Source organism: Alligator mississippiensis, chromosome 1 (genome assembly GCF_030867095.1).
Source record: "Alligator mississippiensis isolate rAllMis1 chromosome 1, rAllMis1, whole genome shotgun sequence".
Lineage (NCBI taxonomy): Eukaryota > Metazoa > Chordata > Crocodylia > Alligatoridae > Alligator > Alligator mississippiensis.
The window spans coordinates 363,601,762-363,623,648 of NC_081824.1; the positions used below are offsets into that span (position 1 = coordinate 363,601,762).

The following is a 21,887-nucleotide window of genomic DNA, read 5'->3' on the forward strand; positions in this document are numbered from 1 at the left end:
GACAAATGCAAAATCCTGCACTTGGGACAGAACAGGCCTATGCACCAGTACAGACTGGGGGCTGACTGGCTGGGCAGCAGCTCTGCAGAAAGGACCTGAGCTTCCAGTGGACAATACGCTGAATAAGAGCCAACAGTGTGCCCTTGTTGCCAAGAAAGCTAATGTCATACTGGGCTGCATTGGTAGGAGTGTCACCAGCAGATCAAAGGAAGTGATTATTCCCTTCTATTCAGCACTGCTGAGGCCACATCTGGAGTATTATGTCTAGTTTTGGGCTCCCAACTACAGAAAGGATGTGAACAAATTGGAGAGTTCACAAAGCTTATGTAGTCAGCAGCAGAGAAAAATGAGGGGGGATTTAACAGCAGTCCTCAACTACCTGAAGGGTGGTTCCAAAGAGGATGGAGCTACACTGTTCTCTGTGGTGGCAGATGACAGAACAAGGAGCAGTGGTCTCAAGTTGAATCTTCATCCTTGGAGGTTTTTAAGAACTGGCTAGACAGTTCCCTTGGCTGGGATGATCTATTTGGGGATGGTCCTGCTTTGAGCAGGGTTTGGACTATATGACCTCCTGCAGTCCCTTTCAACTTTAACTTTCTATTATTCTGTGTCTATCATTTTAAAATTACTGAAAACAGAGGCCAAGATTTTTAATTTTGGATACTTCCTCAGTGCCTATTTTGATACCTTTTTAGGAACCAGCATATGCAGTTAGTCTTGAGACCCTTTGCAAATCAGATTGTGTATTAAGTGCCCATGTTTAGGCACTCAAGCCTACAAATTGTGGATTAAAAGAATGTTTGAGGACTGTAGACTTCAGTGTTGACCTTACTGTGATATGAAACAGTGAATAAGGACTTAAAGCTAATTTAGTTCAGTGTGAATTTTTCTGCATTGTTAAGGAATTATGCATATCCTAGGTGTATGTTTTTTACTGTGTACCTAAGTTAGTTGTTCATGTGTGTATAGCTCAACCTTCAGCATGTCTTTTGAATGTTGATAATCCTTTCTGAGAAATGTTGGTATATACTGTCATAGGCTGTACATTTTAAAGAATTTATTGTTTTTCACTTAAATTCCACTATGGCATTCTTTCATCTTATAGTTTACTGCCATAGTTTATTCTTCTTTCCATTTGCATTATTTGGCTTAGACTTTTATTTTCTTGAGGATACCTTTTTAACTTGATTTTAACGCTCATTTCTTGTTATTTATCCACTCTTTTTCTTGGTTTCATGCTTTCCCTTTTTTTCCCAAAAGGTCATGTACAACTTATGCTCATGGGTTAAGATATGCCTATGTAGCCTCCATGCTGATTTTCTTTCCTTACTGTGGCCATTTAAGGTCTTTTTTCTTTTCTTTTTCTGTTTTTTTAAAGAAGAAATCCCTGAATTCTAAAATTTAGATTCAAAGCTAAATGGGGGGGGGTAATAGGATTTGAGAATGTCAGGCTTAACAGTGACTTTTATGGAGGCTCAACTATAGGTGGTACTTGAGCCAACTTATGCATTAGGCAGCATTAAGGTAGAATTGTGGGAGCTTAGCACTTCAGAAGATCAAGCTTTAAATGAGCAACTTGCATCCACTGACCACACACTTTTGTCTAAATGAGGTACCACAAGTAGAGACCCTTCTGAGCACAACTACATTTCTGCATTCTTTAGGATGTTGCTATTTTTTAATGGACATGAGCTTTCTTTCTATTGAATTGCATATTAAGCAATCTTATAAACAGTCCCATTTGTTTGAGTCTCTGACACGGTACTTTTTGGTCATAACCTAGTAGGGATGTAAATGGCTAAATGGTTACATAATGATTATATTTCTACTGTTTGCTGCTCACCGTTTACTGTTTAGTGACCTCCGGCAGAAACGGCCTTAGCCCCTTATATCTTCACTGTGCTCCTGGCACTACGTGAGCCCAGGCCACTGGTGAGGAGCCCTGGGTGGGAGGTGGTTAACACAGCTGAACCATTAGGGGAGATTGCCCAGTTGTGGAGCCCCCTGGGACTGGGGCTAGGGCTGGGGATCTCTCCTATGCCTAGAGCCTGTTGCCATGGGAAGTGAGGAAGGAAGGGTGGGAGGGAAGTGCCGTGTTCCCCACAGGGGTCACGTGGGGCCTTCCTGCCACAGCAGCAAGGCTCCCAGCCCCATGGTGAGTTTGCCTGGCCCCCCTGCAGCACCAGGGTCCAGGCAAGGCAGCAAGCTCCCTAAACTTCGTGCCACACCTCGGCTGCTGCGGCCTGGACATGGAAGCCTCCTCCACATTGCTGGGCCAGTCCTACTCCACCTTACCCTGAGTGATGGGGGGTCCGGTCCCAGTGGGGCAGCCTTTTCTGGGTGCACTGCATCCTTCCCCCTCCCGCCCATGGCACTGCAGTTGCACGGGGCCTGGCCTAGCCCTGAGCCAGGGTTGACTACATGGCCGACTTGGTCAGAAGAGGTGACAGCTGGAGCAGGTGGTACCAGGTCTGAGGGGTTGCCACTGGTCCCTTGTGCAATGAGCACGAACCCAAGGCATTCCTGGGGGGAGCATTATGGCTGCAACAGTAGCCTCTCGGGAATGCCCTGGGGCTGTGCTCACTGCACGAAAGGCCGGCAGTGACCCCCTCAGACGTGACACCACCTGCTCCAGCTACCCTGGTGCCTCCTTGGGCTCAGCCAGCCATGTGCTCAACTCCGCCTCAGTTTGACCAGGCCTAACATGACCCCAGTGCCACAAGCAGAAAGGGGAAGTAGGCATCGCACCAAGCAGAGGCTGCCTCACTGGGACTGGACCCCTGCTTCCTCCCAGGGTGAGCTGGGGCCTGACCCAGCAGCCAAGAAGAGCATTCCATGTCTGAGCTGCAGCGGCACAAGCACAGTGGGAGGCGTGGGGAGCCCATCGCCCCACACATTACCCTGCCCATCGCCCTGCTCATTGCCCCACCGCTGGGGGTGGGGGTGGGCAGACCCACCATGGGCCCATGAGTCTTGCTGCTGTGGCAGGAAGGCCCTGTCTGACCCCTGTGGGGGGGGGGGGGGCAGCATCTCTCTCTCTCTCTCACCCCCCCCCCCCCCCCCATAGCAATGGGATTTGGACACAGGAGAGGTCTGTAGCCCCAGCCAGTGGGAATGAGAGGAAGACATGACTGGGCAGTGCCCCCTAGTCGTTCAACCACGTCTGCCATGCCTATCCATGGGTCTCTGTCAGCGGGCTAGGATCTACATAGTGCTGGGTGCATGGTGAAGACTATAAGGGGCTGAGGCCTGGGACATTCCTGCTGCAGGTCTCTAAAGAAAGTATAAGCTATCGGTTAACCATTTCACTGATATAATTGGAGGAGGTAAAATGGCTAATTTTTTAAAATTATATTTACATTCCTGTACTTTAGATGCAAATTTTTACTTGCAGTGCTCATGTATCTAAAGCAAATGAATTGTCTTTGCTTCAGATTTCAGGAAGTGTACCTATTTCTCAGCTCAGGCTCCAAAATGTGCGAATTTATGTGAGAATCAAAGGTAAGAGGTTAGATTATTGCCAGTCTGAAGAAGAGCTGCCTAAATACAGTGAAAGTGTTGAAAGCTAGACAGAAAATAGAGAGGAATAAGAGTCAATTTTCTCCAAAACATTGCTGAGAAAAATGAAATTGAAGGTGAGAATGTAAGTAGCAAGTGAGGAATAAGGGTCTGGTGTTTTTTTATCTTGGAAAAAGGGTGACAGTAGTAGCTTTGAGTGACACAGAAAAGATCCATCAAAGATAGAGTGGTTGATGCTATGAAGGGCAATTCCATAATGAACTGTTCTTATTAACAGACAAAATAAAATTGGTGGCTATTTTAGTGAAGAGGAAAAACAGTGAAGAGAGTGTGTGTACAGGTAGGTCAAGTGATGTACAAAGCATCAGTATTTGAGGCAGGAACAGTGGTGTATATTGTAGCCAGCTCCACTACAAGTTGCCTCTTTGAGTAGTGTGGCACTTCAGTTTTCTCAAATGTCTAGTAGTTTTCTCTACTGTCCGTACTTGGAGGGAGATAGAACAGCTTTAAGCAGACTCCAGCCCATGGGCATCCCATTAACACAGATTTTGATGATGTTTGAAAGGATTACTTCACCAAGCCTGCCAGAAATAATTGGAAAAAAAATTCTGTAGGCTCAGTTACTTTAAATATTGCTAGAAAAGTAATTAATCTGGTTGTTTCTAATTCAGGTCCTTAGAGCTTTGGTTCAGAACCTTTTTCATACCCAAGGCACCTTTTTATTGACTATGAAACAGAAGACTTTCTCTATTATTTTTCTAAAGAACTCAGAAAGATCACAACAGGTCCAGTTTTTTTTTGACATATTGATTCTTATTTGAAATCTCTGGTTTTATCTTGTGAGTTACATGTGGGTGTTACCCTGTTTTTAGAACACCTTATATGCAATCTTCCCTCTGCTCCCATGATGCTTCTCCTGGTCTTCTCGCTTTCACACAGCCAGAAGCCTAAATCCTTCTGACATCAGGATTGTGTTTCCTTTCCCTGTGCTGTAGGGAGCATGGAGCCATCTGCTCAAAATTAGAGGTTGAGGTAAATAACCCAGCACCCTGTTCTAGCTGGATCTTCCCCATCAGAGCAGCCAGAGTGGATGAAGTTACTCTGTAATGAGCCAACTTCAAGTCTTCAAACTGAAAAACAAAAAGCTCTTTATATTGATCAGTGGAAGACTGTAGGAAGAGCTCTGAGGAAGCTGGAGAAAAGAGCAAATGAATAAATTAAGTGTCCTAACAAAAATTGATGAGATATGGTTTGACTCATTGAAAATGGTTAGGAGGCTGGGGCAGACAACTTATGAGGACAAGCTGAGGGAACTGGGCTTATTTAGTTTGCAGAAGAGAAGATTTGGGGGGATTTGATAGCAGCCTTTAACTACCTGAATGGTGGTTCCAAAGAGGATGGAGCTAGACTGTTCTCAGTGGTGGCAGATGACAGAACAAGGAGCAGTGGTTTCAAGTTGCAGAAAGGAAAGTTTAGGTTGGCTATTAGGAAAAACTTCTTCATGAGGAGGGTAGTAGAGAACTGGAATGGGTTACCTAGAGAGGTGGTGGAGTCTCCATCCTTGGGGATTTTTAAAGCTCAGCTCAACAAAGCCCTGACTGGAATGATTTAGTTGGAGATGGTCCTGCTTTGCGCAGGGGGTTGGACTAGATGACCTCCTGCGGTCCCTCTCAACCCTAATTTCCTACGATTCTATGACTGGATCTTTCCATCAGTGAGCTCAGATTTATGCTGGCAGTAGGACTTGAGTTAAGATTGCCAATTTGTGTATGAAATTTGTGAGTGGGGAAGAATTAAGTGGGAGGTAAAGGAAGGACAGAATTGTAAGCTGCAACAGTTTGGAACAAAGATAGAGGTTCTCAGATGAGAGGTTGAGATGAACTAGCTCAAAAAAGGTGAGGGGTTTAAGTTTTCTAGGAAATGGTAGAAGAAAAAAGGAGTATTATACAAGGTAAAGCAAAGTCAAACCTGAGGAGGCAATGACCACTGCTACAGAAGATCAGAAAGAAAGGCAATTTGAAGTTATTACATTGAAGCTACGATTCTTGGCATGGGTGAGAACTGTTGAGCCTCTCAGACGAAATAGAATCAGGAGAAAAAGAAAGTTAGAAATTAGAAGTGTTATTGACTGTTATTGACTTATGTTGCTGGTGTCCTTTTGAAAAGAAGCAGACAAGGCAACATAAAGTAATTAGTTTAGGAATCTGAAAGCCTATGCCAGGGGTGGCCAGCCTGTGGCACAGGTGCCACAAATGGCTTATTGGGGAGGGCACAGACAACACAGTGGCACATAGGGCAGGAAGCAGAAAGCAAAGCATTATATTAGGTTGGGAGCATAGGGCTGGAAGCAGAAAGAAGAGCAGCTGCTTGATCAAGGGACACAGGGCAGGCAACAGAAAGCTGAACAGCAGATTGGGTAAGGGAAAGGGATTGGAGTTGCACTCAGGGGCCTTGTCCAAATGAACACAGATGTTTGGTTCCCTGGGCACAAAAAACAGTGGCATGGCACACCTTGTACCATTGCTACTTGTCTGTGGGGAACACCGGTGTCATGCATCCTTTGGCGCGTGGCATGTTACCCCAGGTGAGCTACGGGAGGCTGGGGCCAGCAACTCAGTTGGTCCCAGCAGCCTTACCTGGGGGCTGGGGAGCTGCAGCGGAGGCGCCCCTGCAACTTGGAGCCTGGCCAGCAGCCAGATCCAGTTTGGGGCAGTATACGCTGCAGCCACGTGCACTGCCCTCTTTTTTTCCATGTGGGTTTTTTTGACCTGGGATCACCCCGGGTCAAACCTCACACCCCACACACCCTGCACTGCGAAGTAGCGGCATGGGAAATGTTTGAATGTGTGGTATGTGATGCTGTAGACTGGTTTGCAGCGCCACATACCGGATGGCCACACTCATTTGAATGCGCCCAGGGAGGTTGTGAGGTTAATTTGTAGGATGCCTACATAAAAGGTTCACCCCCCGCTGATCTATGCTTTGATATTGCACAGTAGGTTCACTTTAAGGGGGCAGAGTACAGCAGATATATGGACTGTGTAAACATGTACTTAAACAATGTTTTTTAAAGCTACTCTTGCTCAGAATTGCTTCCTCAGTGTTGCTTTATCTCCTGTTTTCTGTGTGGTGTGGGTAGATTGTCTGGAATATATTCACAGTTTAAGGGAGGAAGAGAAAGAAAGCTAAATTTAAATATAGATAGGGTTGTACAGTAATCCTGGACAATAGAAAAGTGTAAATGAGGCTGAAGTTACTTGAATGAGTAAGAATGGTTCAACACAACTTATGGCATATCACCCAGGTTTAATTTTGGCTTGTCCAAAGATAACATAGGGAATAAATCACAGCAGGAGATTTATCATACACATACAAGTTTCACACATCAAATCGGTTACCTGCTCCAAGGTTACAGTACTTGCTGTGACAGAGCTTAATAGAACTTTTCAGAATATTAGGCCAGTCTCTGACATGATGTTCTTAAAGCTTTCTGAAGCTTATTTCACATGTGGAAAGTATCACAACTCTGTATCTTTGTGAACTTTGTCTATTTGGAAGCAGTGTTTTTATAGGAGTGAAACTTGAAAGACTTTGAGCCCAGAAGAAAATAACATTTAAGTGATAGAGTTCTTAGCTGTATGATTATTTCTATAAACCCCAGTAGTGTGCAAAGCTTTACGCTGTCTACTCAACAAAAAAAGTGCTCCATTGTTTTCCAGAACAGCTAAGGTACCGTATAGTAACTTTCTTAGTATGGGACTCTTATTTATCCCTCCCCCCTCTTCTTATATATATATTTGCCATCTGATTTATTCTACAGGATCATAAGGAAGTTTAGGTAACAAAATCTAATCCATTGGCTCATCTAATCTATGTCTTTGTTGCTAACTGGTAGTTGATCTTTAACTGCATGTATCTTTAACTAATAAATTACAATATTTTCAGTTATTATATCAAGAACCCTTAACTTATTATGTTTTAAACGTATTTGTGCCTAGCAGCTCTTTTTCCAATTATTGCTATGAAACAGAATCTATTATCTCTCTAAACTAAATTTCTTTTTAAAACAATGATTTAATTGCATATCTTTCAGGATGTAATCTGTGTGGTTTATGCATAGTGTTCAGAGCTTCAGTATTGTTTGGCATGGAAATCCAATTAGATCTATAACTTAACTGCCATCAGAGTAGGCGTTATCACCACAAAATACTGATGATAAATTGTGAATTAAGGAAATAAAGTTAATCTGGCCACTAAATGATTATTCCACTTTTGTAATACTAATTTTACTATTCCTGTAGTTTATTTTTTAATATGTAGCTACTGCACAAATTTTCAGCCTAAAACAAAAGTCTGCCATACGCAGCTGATTTTTAGATATCATCTCTGGCTGGTCCATAATCATGGGTTTAATCTCAGGTAATAAATTTTTATTCTGTGGTTAATCACATGCAGATTAGAAATAAACCTGTTTATTTTTAGTTGTTCTGATTGTCCCTTTCCTTTGCTACTTCTCTGAAAAAAAACATATTATTAGTTGGAATTTAGTTTCGATATAGATGCTTCTCAATAGATGTATTCAGATCAATATATTAGCATGACCCTGCAGAATGCAAATAAATATTCATAAACATTTTCAGCGACTCCAAAGCAGACATTCTTAAGCTGAATTATTTTATCTCTTATTAGGAGTAAAGTTCCCAGTAATTTTGTTCCTGTGTTATCTGTAAAAGCACAGCAGTATGAGCAGCATGTGCAGAGTTTAGTATTTACTTGGGCAGCTGTTTGTGGATTCCAGCTTCTAATTATTTCTGGGTTGTGGGTAGAGCTGCTGCTGATGCAATTTGTGTAGCATATTGTCTGAGCTGCTACAACATAATCATTCACTTAACTGACTTTCCAGGAAACCTTTGTTAACCCACATTACTCCATGTGCTAGATACTGTGGCCCTAATCCTGCTTGCACAGCTTCCCTACCCTGAGCAGTTCCATTGATTTCAGTGGTCCTACATATGTGAGTCAGGACAATGCAGGGTGGGTGGCACCTTACATACCAACTTGTTCAGAAATGCTTTAAGCTTTCATAGGCAACATATGTGAGGAAATGCACACATGTATCTGTGTCTTATAGGATTAAGGCCCAAATGATCTGTGAGTCTTGAAAAAATGTTACCACATAAACAGATTGGAAAAATTCTTTATCAGTGCAGATTTCCTCTGAGCTGCAGATTCCTGTCCCACCCCAATGCAGTCAGGCTTACTGGGTTGCTATTAGTGGAGTAAAATTTATATTTGGTGTAAAAACACATTTTCATTTGTATTTTTTATACTTTTCAATAATGCATTCCAATAAGTTAAAATCAAAACCATGCATTTTGAAATGGTTCAACCATCATAATCACATCATGGTGACAGAAGTACCTATTCACACATTTTCTATACAGCATATTTATTATGCTTTGGGGCATATAAGAAAAACTGGGACTTTGATAAAATTGTATATGGGAGGATAATGTTAAGAGGATTGGGGAAGGAGGGTGGAATGGGGATGATGAGTCAGAAAATGTGCAGTAAAGGTCAATGAACAACTTGCAAGAAATGAAGCACTAGGATAAAAGAATAACAGCTTTGTAAAGAAAAGTGACTATCTAGATTGATGCAAATAAACAATAGACCTTTGTGTAGTATAGATATTGTGCTTGTTTGATTAGTTGATGACCTACTCCTGGTGTTGGATAAAGAGGTGAAGTATCCATGTTGATTATTTTAGATCTATAGTTGCCTTTTGATAAACTGTGTATTTCTTGTGAACTGTCTTGCGAACCCTGGAAGAAAGAAAAACTGGAATTGAGTGGCTCTCTTCTTCTCCCTTGAGAATAGCAATAGAGTAATAATGAGAAATTGTACATCTGTTTGTGGAGCTTTTTCTTGTGGGGTACCACATTATTATCTCATCTCCTGTTCAGTGAGGACAGGCTGTGTAACAGCACCAGTATCCTGCCATTCTTCTGCCTCTTCCTCAATCCAGGCAGATCTCTTGAGTGATAGCCTAACCCCATTGTGGTCAATTGGAAAACTCCTAGTGACTTCACTGGGGCCAGGATTTTACCCTTTGATTTTCTTCCACTCAGGCTGTACAGTTCTCTCCAACTCTACCAATAGCAGACAGATTTTTGTTTTGAGGGTCATCTGAAGTGGGCCTCATCCCTTTCATTTCTGGCCAGCCAGTATCAAAACTGTTTTAAAAAGCAATCCAGAAAGGAAAATAACAAGTTTGTGCCTGAAAGCTTTAGTTACAAAACAAAAACAGAACAAAATACACATGCATACACTGACTACTTCTGTGTTTGTTTATATTAGGTCTTATCTACTCTGTTTTTCTGGAAGTCGGTAGATGACTGAAGAGCAAGCATGTTTAAATGCATGGTGGAGGTAAAACCCGAGTTAGCAAACAGTGTTATGCAGACTCTTTAAAACTTATTTGTTTTTGTTAATATCTGTTTAACTTGGGCAGTTGAGAGACAAAAACTTCATTAATTTAGATTCAGGATCAATTCTATCTGAGCTCAGCCTCCTGAATCTTTCTGCTGTCCATGACAGCATGAATCCTTTAGCTTTTCTCCATTTTTACCATCCATCAGGTTGGTGTTGCATGCTTGTAGTTCTTCCATGGGTTCTGATTCTGGTCTTCTATCAACAAGAAATTGCCCAACACTGAATAAGATTTGAGATTGATTAACTGCTTTGCATGAGTATTGGGAACCCCTCCAAATATTAAGAAGCTGTGTTTATTTTTGCCCTGGAAGGAACTTTTTCAGTGATGTTACGTTAAATGACCTTTTGTTCTTAAAATCTTTGTGCATTTGACTTCTTTAAAAAAATCTATTTGCAAAAGTTTTTATAACTGTGGATGCACTGTCCTCCCTTTTTTCTCTTTCCTCACGCTTCAAACCTAATATATGATAGTAGTAAAATGCTGACAGTGGTAGTATCCAAGAATAAATCTACAATAACAAATCAAGGTGTATATAAAATGGGGGGAGAGGAAGGGGAGCAGTGCAGAAATACATTTCAATGTCAGTTTGAACTTTTAATTGTTATAAACAGTTAGTTGAAAGGTACCTCAACAATGATTTTAACAGTAGTTTTTGATTTTCTTGCATAATATTTTATTTTAAAACGAAGAAAAATATCAACTGGAGCCCGTTAAACAAGCGTGGACTTGCTTTTCTGTAATGTCTTAACAATTCTGTCTATATTTAAATAGAGTAAATATCTTTATGAAATTTCTTTTAGAAGTTAAGGCCGTGTGCTCCCTTTCAAAAGCTATTTGTAAAAAAAAAAATGGTCTTTTGTGTTTTCTGGAAACTCAGACTGATTGTACCATTTTATGTTGTAATTGCCTGCCAAACTTCAATTTGGGCTTTAAAATGAGTAGTGGAAGCCAGGAAAGACCTCTTGTACCCATTAAAATAATATAAAAAGTACATGTGTTTACTTGCTTCAACCTTTTAGTTAATGAAATAGAGGGTTACCAGGTCTGCCTTTCTTCGTTATTTCCACAGGGTTGCCAGTTTGCTTTAGAGAAAGTGCTTCAGGAAGGTTGATGTTTAAAAAAAAAAAAAACAACTTCTCTATAGAATCTATAGAATTACTATTTTGTGTATATATAGAATTTCCAGAAAAATATTTCTGTATCTATATCCATAATAGAACTGTCATTATGATTTGGGGAGATCAGGGATTTAATTTGGGAGAGGCAGCAAGTTTGTCTGGGGGTAGATCCCTTGAGTAGATCTCTGAGAGCCCTAGTTGTGTTTTGTTGTATCTCAGGACTGCACTCCCCAGCACCAGATGAATGTTGGGAAGGGGTTAGCTCAGTTGCCAATTTCCCTCCCCCTTGCCCACCATATCTGCCCACTTCTACAAGTATGTCAGTAGTTCTATAAGTTGTACACAGTCATGTCGGTAGCAAGAGGAGGATCAGGGAAAGTGTGGGTCCCTTACTAAATGGGGAAGGCAGCGTTGTGACAGAGGATGCAGAAAAGGCTGAAGTATACTCCATGCCTTTTTTGCCTCAGTCTTCACAGGCAAGGTCAGCTCCCAGACTACTGAACCAAGCAGCACAGTTTGGGGAGGAGGTAGCAGCCCTCAGTGGTGAAGGAACAGGTCGGGGACTATTTAAAAAAGCTGGACGTGTACAAGTCCATGGGGCCGGATGGGATGCACCTGAGGGTGCTCAGGGAGTTGACTGATGTGATTGCAGAGCCATTGGCCATCATCTTTGAAAACTCATGGCAATCAGGAGAGCTCCCAGATGACTGGAAAAAGGATAAACATAGTACCCATACTTAAGGAAGGGAAAAAGGAGGATCCAGGGAACCACAGATCAGTCAGCCTCACCTCAGTCCCTGGAAATCATGGAGCAGATCCTGAAGAAATCGATTTCTAAGCACTCAGGGAAGAAAAAGGTGATTAGGAACAGCCCGCATGGATTCACCACGAACAAGTCATGCTTGACCAACCCGTTGCTTTCCAAGATTAAATGACTGGCTCTGTGGATATGGGGAGACTAGTGGATGTGATTTTTAGCAAGGCTTTTGATACAGTCTCCCATAACATTCTCCCAAGCAAGCTGGATGAATGGACTGTAAGGTAGATAGAAAAATGGCTGGAGCATTGGGCTCAGAGAGTAGTAATCAATGGCTCAATGTCTAGTTTGGCAGCCGGTATCAAGTGGAGTGCCCCAGGGGTCAGTCCAGGGGCTGGTTTTATTCAATGTCTTCATCAACAACCTGTAAGATGGCATAGAGCAGGGGTTGTCAACTGGAGGTACACATATTTCCAGGGGTACTTGAAAAGGCCCTAAGGGGTGCATGCGGGTGGATGGGGATGGAGTGCCGCCTGCCCACCCAGATGCAGGGGGCGGGGGAAGATCACACATGGCGGCTGCCGCCGCTCCACATATAGTTGCGCACCACCCATCCTTTCCCACTTCCCCCACCAGGGGTACACTGCTCTGTGTCTGGCTGCTGGGGGTACACTGATCCAAAAAAGTTGTGGCAGAGTGTGTAGATGACACCAAGCTGGGGGGAGTAGTAGATACACTGGAGGGTAGGGCTAGGATTCAGAGTGACCTAGACAAATTGTAGGGTTGGATTAGAAGGAATCTCATGAGGTTCATCAAGGACAAGTGCAAAGTCCTGCACTTAGGGCAGAACAGTCCCATGCACCAGTACAGGCTGAAGGCTGACTGGCTGGGCAGCAGATCTGCAGAGAAGGACCTGGGGGTTACAGTGGGCCATGAGCTGAATATGAGCCAGCAGTGTGCCCTTGTTGCCAAGAAGGCTAATGGCATCCTAGGCTGCATTGGTAGGAATGTTGCCAGTAGGCAAGGGACGTGATTAGTCCCCTCCATTCAGCACTGGTGAGGCCACATGTGGAGTAGTGTGTTCAGTTTTGGGGCCCCCGCTACAGAAAGCATGTGGACAAATTTGAGAGAGTTCAGCAGAGGCAACAAGAGAGGGGGCTGGGAGACATAAGGAAAGACTGGGGGAATTGGGCTTATTTAGTCTAGAGAAGAGGAGACTGAGAAGGGAATTAATAGCAGCCTTCAACTACCTGAAGAGGGGTTCAAAAGAGGATGGAGCTACACTGTTCTCAATGGTGGCAGATGACACAACAAGGAGCAACGGTCTCAAGTTGCAGCAAGGGAAATTTAGGTTAACTATTAGGAAGACTTTTCTCACAAGGAGGGCAGTAAAACACTGGAACAGGTTATCTAGAGAGGTGGTAGAATCTTCATCCTAGGAGGTTTTCAAGACCCAGATAGAAAAACCTTTGGCTGGGATGATCTAGTTGGGGCTGGTCCTGCTTTGAGAAGGGGGTTGGACAGGATGACCTTCTGAGGTCCCTTCCAACCCTAATTTTCTATGGTTCCATCTGCTCTTGCATGTGACCTGACTCATATATCCATATATTTAAGTGGAAAGGTCATAAATAGCATGGGCTTTTAACAAGGATTGATCACTCTGGGCCAAGGGCCAGATCTAAAATAAAGACTTTAGGGCTGGATCCACGTAGGCACGTGCGGTTTGTGGTGCTGCAAACTTCTTTGTGGCACCACACACTACACCTGTTGCACGTTAAACCATGCACAGCACTGTTAATATGTAGTGCTGGGGCATTTGCTACTGGGATTTCTTGGTTGTAGGAAAAATAACCCCAAAGAAAAATGCAGTGTGTGCTGGGACAAACGGAGAGGAGGAGGAGCTGGCAGTCCAGGGCTGCCTGCTTCCCTTCTCCACATGCGGTGGAGCCCCCCATGTTGAGGCACCCTGCACCCCAGCCAGCTGCTTCCCAGCTGGCTGGGGTGCAGGGTGCCTCAAGACTGGGGAGCAGGCAGCCGTGGGCTGGCTGCTCGCTCCCCTGTCTCTGCATGCCTCAGTGTGGGGGCTCTGCTGCGGAGCCCCTGTACAGAGGCACATGGAGCCCCTGTGCTGAGGTACACTGCACCCCAGCCAGCCGTGGAGCAGAGTAGCGGGACAGTGTGTTCTGATGTGAAGCACACAGACGGGCATGCGCTGCAGTGTAAAATAGTGGCACAACTTGTACCACTATTTGCTGCTGCAAACGTATGCCCCTGCTCACATGGATGTGGCTTAAGTGTCTTCAGGTGAGGTACTGAATTGTCTAAATTTTGGGTATCTGACTGCCCAAATGAAATCCAACCCCCCAAACTAGGCACTTAAGCTCCACATGCAGTACATAAGGAGAGCTAGGTCCCTCAGAAGATGATCCAAAAAACTGCATGCTGAACTAGGAGCCATCTAGAGCTGGTTGGAAAGAAACGCCAACTATAGGGTGTGAGTCTGAAATCACCACCCTCTGCCCCCCATCTCTGCTTATAGAGAGATTGCCAAGGAAATGTCTTCATCCACCTGAGATCCGGAGCTGAGAACCCATGTTCTCAGGTTAGGTCCCTACAAATTTTCTTTGAAAGAACTAATTGGGCTCACTCTTTTAACTGTAGAGGTGGTGGTAGCTGTATTGCTGCCCATCTTTTACATATATATATATTGAATTTACTCAGAGTTGTCACCCAGAAAGTGGGAAACTTAGGCTTTTGCATTCAGGTTTCCCACTGCACAGAAGCGTACCCGAGCTGCTTAGCTGGGTAGAGGCACACTCCAACCCTCATCTTGAAATTGGGCCATTGCACAGCCAAGCATGTAAGCATCGTTGGGTCAGAAGAAGAGCAAACACGAAGGAACCTGATTCTAGCTTACCACTTCATCCATTGAGTTAGGAATGAAGAAGTCATGGGTTTTTTGCCCTAGATTTTGGTTTATTTTTGCTTTTTCTACCATTATATTTTATAATGCAAAATGCCAAACAACACTCAAAACAGGGACCAGAACTTAGGGAATCTCCTTTCTTTTCTCAGTTGAGCCAAACTACTAGCCTATGGAGGCAGGCTGTCTTGCTTGTTGTTCTTCTGACATCACAAATGTTATGTTTTTATCTACCCACTAGTCCAGCTTCAGCAGGGGGAGATGGAGAGCGCCCCCACCTAAATTGTTCTTGTGGCCTAGTGATCAGGGAAGATGCAGATTATGCCCTTCTCCACCCAAAGTTATAAGAAGCCTAGATCTTATGCTTCCTAAGTGAGTATTTTATACTTGTTTGTAAGATAGTGGTTGTGGTAACGCCTCTTCCTCTGGCGATGTTTTGAATAAAAGTAGCTGTGGCTCTTGTGCTTTGTATTGAATCATTTAAGAATGTCTAGTGGGTTGGGCCTCTCAGAGTATTTAATGGTGCTGCTCCACCTCATTTCCAAATCCAAACAGGGCTGAGCAGGGAGCTAGACACCTAGCTCCTTGGACCAGAGGAGTTCTGGGCATGTGGCAACAGTGGAACTGCAGGTGTCTCGGGAGCTTTCGGGTAAAAAATGGAGGCACCCAATGAGTTCAGGCACCTTCAGGGTTAGACTCTTTTTTATCACAATTTTGAATTTGAATGCCTAATTCTATTTTTTGCATCTGATTTCAAATTGTGCTGTAGCTGGAGTCAACAGGACAGCTTTTTTTTTACCTTCAATAAAAACAGAATTAACACGGATTAAAATAGGTTTTGATGAATTTTGTCCCTTTGCTGTAGGCCTTTCTTAATAATATTAGGACCTTAACTAAGGCATTTGAAGGCTGTCATCAGCAAATGACCTATCAAGGGCAACTGTGTGACTGTTAGCTACTGAAATGTTTGTGCATGTTTATGCATGACTTCTCTTAATTTTCTATGGATCAATTTTTTGGAAGCATTAGCTGCCTTAAAATCAAGGCTTACACAAGTGCAGAGCTTTTATATATACTGTGTTGTTCTGGTGACACCAGGTGTTGAAAGTAAAAAATGTATTCTGTATTCAGAAACATGCCTTGATAATTGACAGTGATACTGAAGAAAATATTGAATTGTGAAATGACTCACTGTTTCTTTAAGTTTCTGTAATGTAATTCAAAACAAATGTGAAAGTGCAGAGAATCAGAAGTGATTCTAGTTCATCTGTCTTTTCACAGGAACTGCTTTTTCTCTTTATAATGTCTTTTTTTTTTCTTCACTGTTTCTCTCATTGCTCTACTTTGAATCTTAGAGTTTCCTTTCTCTGTTTGCAGCTGAATTTAGTTCAGTAGCTCACTAGTTACTTTGTACTATTTTGTTTCTCTTTTTTTCCCCAGTTAATTAGCACCAGTAAGTGAACGTTGCCTAAAGGTGCTGTGTATAATTAATTAAGGCTCATAAGTATCCCTAGATAGTTGCTGTCAAATGTGAAGCAAATTGTATTCAAGTTTACGTTTTAATATTCATTTTAGAGGTTGGGAAGGTTCTGAGAAATTTCTTTGCTTAAGTACACCCAAGTTCAAGGTACAATTTTAGAGGCGAAAAGTCAATTCTTCACTGACCTTTTGGGTTAGATGGCCCATTTTAAAAAATGTATATATTTAAAGATTTTTTTTAATGGAATTAATGTATATATTTTAAATTCTATCATCTACTAAAAAGATCATTTCAAACAATATGTACTCTTTACAATTTTTTTTTCTAATTAATAATGGGGTTGTAAAACATTCTTCTATTTCGCTTCCAGTTTCTTGACAGTTCTGTTTTCCTTTGTGAAATGTATTTGACATGGATGCCATGGAGCACTTACATATTTTAAGTCAAAGTGGCAGCCTTTTTGTATCCTAATCAGTATCCACTGATTATGTCTTGGAACAGAGGGAAAAGTTAATGTGTAGATTTTTATACCCTAGGAGGACCAATTTGGGTTGATCAGTGTGGCTGAGTTACTGGCAAAGATAAGTATCATCGGAAGAGGTAAGCAGTCCTGTAATATTAAGAGGTCTGATGTAATGACGTATGTAGTAAGAAGGAGCTTCATGAGTCTAGTCCCATGTGTTCACAGGCAATTGCAAGAGAATTGCTCAAAGAATCTCCCAAATCTCCAGTTCATCTCCACGTCTCATGCACAAGTATACTATGATTACAATTTTCAACAAGGCCAAAACTAACCCCTTTTCCTTAGGGCTAGGCTACATTCTTAGCCCTTAGGCCTTGCCCTTCACTCCCTCCCTTCCTACCCGTGTCTGTTATTTAGTGGTGTAGGGAGGGCTGGGGTGGTGGGCTGTGGGTGCTAAGGCATAGGATTGACAGCCCAGAGGTCACAAGTTTGAGGCCATAACAGAAGTGCTCATGGCATGGCCTTGTCAGATCCCAACAAATCTGCAAGTTCTGCTAAATACCTTGTTACAAGGACACGTAAGGAAGTGGTGTAGAAACATCTTGCTGTTTAATCATGAAGGAACAGGGAAACTTGGAAAGTGGAGGCATAAGGGGGCTACCTGACCTGGGAGTGGGGGAAATGGGGACAAAACAGTCCCATATCAGTATGAATTTCTAGGCTCAGGTCCTGAAGAAGAGGGTCTGGTTTTTCCTAAAGGCTTTGCATGAAGGAGAATGGGAGAAGGAAAATGCTTCTCTCTCCCCATCACCTTTCCTGCCTTTCCCAACTGAACTGAGCTAATTTATAAAGATGAAATGAAGAAAATATTTTCTTTGTACCTGCAGAAGACACTGTTGCTGGCAGCATTTCAGCATTTTACTTGTTCCACATGATTTGATTAGTTAATGGCTTTCAGTAGTATAGTAGTTTGACTTTCTCAAAACTTAAGCAGCAAACGTACTGCTTCACTCTTATTTTTAACTTCATTTAAATAATGTATGCATTTAAATTATGCTTATGTTTCTCAGTTTGCTGGCCCTCCACATGTCATGGGGCCATGCCTTTCAACACCACTATCTAATGAGACAGTTCTGAGGCAAATCCAAATAATGTCACAGTATCTCTTCAGATGGACAAAAGCATATCCCTCATAAAACATGCCTCTCCCCCCCGCCCCTCCCCTTTGGATTGCTTAATTCCTTTTCCACAGCTTTCTTCTTACAGTTGCAAAATGACACGTGCAGTGTAGTCACTTGTGTGTTCAACATGGTAGACCTGAGCTTTCAGTCGAGAACTGAAAACATTAATCTCCCATTTTTGAGCAAAAAGGATGCAGCTTATGGAGCTAGTGTTCATGTATTGGACAAGCTGGACTCCACAAGTTGCCTTGCTGAGTCCTAGGACCTCTCCAAGATTGCGGAAACTGGGCAATCTGTTTTTGGTCCTACAGTCAATTTTTCTTAAATAGGGAGACTTCCCAAATAGGCTGATATGCATCAGCATGCAACAAAATAATGGGTCTTCTGTAGTCTTAACATTGGGCGGGGCAAGGGGAATCCCATGAAAAATAGATCAATTTGAAACGCTTTGTTCATAGCTGCACTCATTTTACCATGCGCTCGTCCTCCATTTCGCTTCTCCTAGTTCTGTAAATCTTGATTCTCCTTTCTGAAAGAAAGATTACTCCATCTTCTACAATGATTGTTCCATCGGTATCACGAGGTATCAGTATGCTGCCAGGATCTGGGAAAGTTTTATTTGGTGGCTCAGAACGTAAGAAATAAATCTTGATCAATTTGGCTGCTCTGAGCAGCTAATTCTGGGCAGACAGGACATCATATTTAGCCTAGTACTGTATCTGGAGTAGCTTCAGTTTCTGGAGACATTAACATAATCTTGGTGGAAAATCAGTTTGTCAAGATTGCCAGTACTTTTTCTTTTAGAAAAGAGAGTTTGGCATCATGCTGCCTGTATTGCTAGATTGATAAAAGCAGTGATTATCCTGCGTTAGCCTCTTAAAGTACAATCACCAGCTGGAAGATGAATTTATTTCTAATACAATTAATGAAGTGGCTTTTTTTGAATCTCTGCCTACTGCATCTTTGTTTCTCCTGTCATTTAAAATACCCTCTCTGAGTTAAATAACTTGTCAGTCAAGAAACAGTTCCCACAACTCATACAGTGATTCTGTCAGGAAAGAACATGGCTGGAAATTCCTTTCTTAAAGTCATTTCTAACTGTGAAATCAGGGCATCGCATTACCATCTGTCCCTATCAGCCCCATACCAAGGAGTTAAGGTAACACTACCTGGTCACTTGCAGAGTTGTTAAATTTTACCTGGACAGAACAAAGTCTCTCAGGCAGTCAAATGCTTTGTTCATCTTTTATGCTGGCAAGAACAAAAGCATAAAAGGCCTCCAAAGCAAGTGTCTGCTGGTGGGTGCAGACAGCTATTGTTGAATCTTACAAGAATGCTGTTAAAACTCCTCCTTCCAGACTAAGTCACATTCTGTGAGGGTTATTTCAGCTTCTTGGAAACGGAGGAATGGAGTTTCTTCCAAGGAGAGTTGCTGAGCTGTGACCTAGTCCTCACTCCTTTATTTTTTTATTTTTAACAAAGTGCTGCAAGGAGGTTGTCGCATCCTCTTCTGATGCAGTATAGGGACAGTGGATCTTACAGTTGGCCACACTCCCTTATTTTTCTCCTTTGTTTTCCTCTTCCCTCCTATTTTTTGATGTAGAAATATATGTTCCCATGCAAATATACTGAAGGCACTTGCTTTGTTCAGACGGGTCGGATGCTACTGTTAGTATGAAATCAGTGTAAACATTCTGGGTATTGGTATGTAAACGAGTGTGCTGACCTGGCTGGTAAAACTCTGCTCCAGGTTTAAAACGGCCTGTATTCAGACTGTGCAGGATGTGGGCACTTTGAAGCACTGTGGGGTGTGCAGTGCACTCTGTTGCATGCAAATCTGCAGTGCTTCTAGTTCACAGTAGCGCCTGTGTCTGTACTGGATGGGGTGCTCTGTCCAAAGCTTTTTTTTAATGCTGATTTGGCATTTAAACTCACTGTAGCAGGGATTTTTTTTTCTGCTGAAGGTAACAGTACTCATGCCTTTTGAACAGGATGTATCTGCATATAAAACACAAGCCTGATGCTCTGTTGTTGAGATTTGAGCCTGGACTAGTTATTCTTCCCTGTTTATGTATCTGGTTCACATTTCTTTTGGATGGTAATCTTACCTGAGACTAATTGGGCTGTCTGCATATTTGCTTATCATATGTTGTTAATTTAAAAATAAATAAATAACCTTTTGGGGATTTGGGAGGAAAAGTGTTATAACTCAGTTTCCCAACATACTCAGGCTGTACCTGGTAAAAGGTCTGAGATTATTGCAACAATGCTAAGTGAATTAGTATTAGAAATCTTTTTATAGCATTTTGATTCCCATCTGTCAGGGGTTGTTTTAAGTTGTAATGGACTTTTGTAAACCTCTTTAAGATAAAAATTGTATAGTTTGTTCCTTTTGTGATATAAACGAAAGCTTGAGGGGAAAGCAGGCTATGAAGTAGGTTAGTGCAGCGTTTATTACAGGTACTACCCAGTAGTGTCCAACATGGCAGTGGTTACTATAATACTGTTGTTTGTTTTCGCAAACCAGCACTTCATAGTTTCTGAGTGAACAACTGCTGAGAGGAGACCATAACCTCTTGATTTCAAAGCAGCCATCATTTCACTGGTGCCTCTGTGGTTAATGTAAGAAAGGTGTTTTGCCATAAACTTTTCCGAGGTATTCAGTGAGGTTGGAAAGGGGTCGGCCCAAGCAGGAAGCCCTTGTCTGTGCTATAAAGAAAATACCAAGTAACAAAATGAAAGCATCAAAGAACCAACAGGATGCAGTCCCATGAGTCCTTTCTGGCATGTTGGTCCTTCTTGAAAGTTAGCATTGAGTGAAGAGTGACCTTAAAACTCACTTCATTCAAACAGACTGAGCTCAAGTTTAAAGTTCAAGGCATTTTGTTTTTTCACCTGTTTCCTACAGTTTTAAGAAACTTCTGAAGAATTAATGTGTAACTATATCTGGTCACTGAGCCAACACTAAGAATTTTTCTCAAGGGAAAATAATGTTACTGTATAAAGGGAGAGAAATGGATACTTTTCAGAGTTGCAAGAAAATATTTCAACAAAATAAAATCCAAGCCAGTCTTACCATGATCACTAACATCCCTGGAGCCACCACAATAGCATGCTCCCCCCCCCCCCACCCCACCCCCAAAGCCGCTAGTAGGATCCAATAATTGTCTGAATCATTGCAGAGAGGATGTTTATTATAGGATCTACTGTTGTTGGGGGGAAATGAGGCAGTGGTCTTGTTTTAGAGAGAACCTTGGAACAAAGAGCCTAATTGTGACAGTTTAGTCTAATCTGCAATTACAGGTTGACTAAACCAGCCTTTAGCAATAGGACTCCTGGCCTTCACTTTCACATAGCATTTGAATAGTTATGTAGTAGGGGAAAAAATAAAGCATTAAGCAAAGACTCTGTCATTAGACCAGCTTATAAGTGAATACAGTATTTAAACCTTGTTACTACTAATGTTCAGTACCAAATCTGTTTTTTTCCTCCTAGTATTGTTTACTGCTGGCTTTTAGTCTAACCCAATAACAGGTTCTGATTTCATGATCCTAAAACCCAGTTATTTTACCTTCCAGTCTTTAAACCTAGCTTACCAAAATGACAAGTGATAGGTTGCATCAACAGTTTGACAGGCTGTCACTCATAGTTAAAAGAAATAGTTTGAAGAGATGACATACAGATTTCACTCACATTTTCCCATGTCATTAAATTTTAATGACTGTACTATGAATATTTCATGAAAGAACCTTTTGAATGGGCTTGTTTTGTCTGGGAAGCTAGCGTACATTATAAGGTCTGATTTTTCTCCAAGGTAGCTTAGTAAAGGTATGAAATGTCAAAGTGGATTACCTGAGAAGGGGCAACTTTTTGTTTTTCACTGTTGAATATTCAGTCTCTGGCTGCAGTCTAGAGCTATTTTTAGTAGTTTGTTTAAAATCCTTTGTATG

General features: G+C 42.2%; 1 protein-coding gene across 4 annotated transcripts in view; it reads left to right on the top strand.

Annotated features, from left to right (window-relative positions):
* The window catches only part of GGACT (gamma-glutamylamine cyclotransferase), a 39,727-nt gene that overhangs the window by 10,124 nt on the left and 7,716 nt on the right, over positions 1–21,887 (top strand). Inside the window, exon 2 of one of the 4 annotated variants that reach the window (XM_059721103.1) lies at positions 16,830–16,893. The exons of the other annotated variants lie outside the window; for them this stretch is intronic. Within the exon in view, the coding sequence (XP_059577086.1) occupies positions 16,830–16,893 (64 nt within the window). The remainder of the gene's footprint in view (positions 1–16,829; positions 16,894–21,887) is intronic. 4 annotated transcript variants of the gene reach the window in all.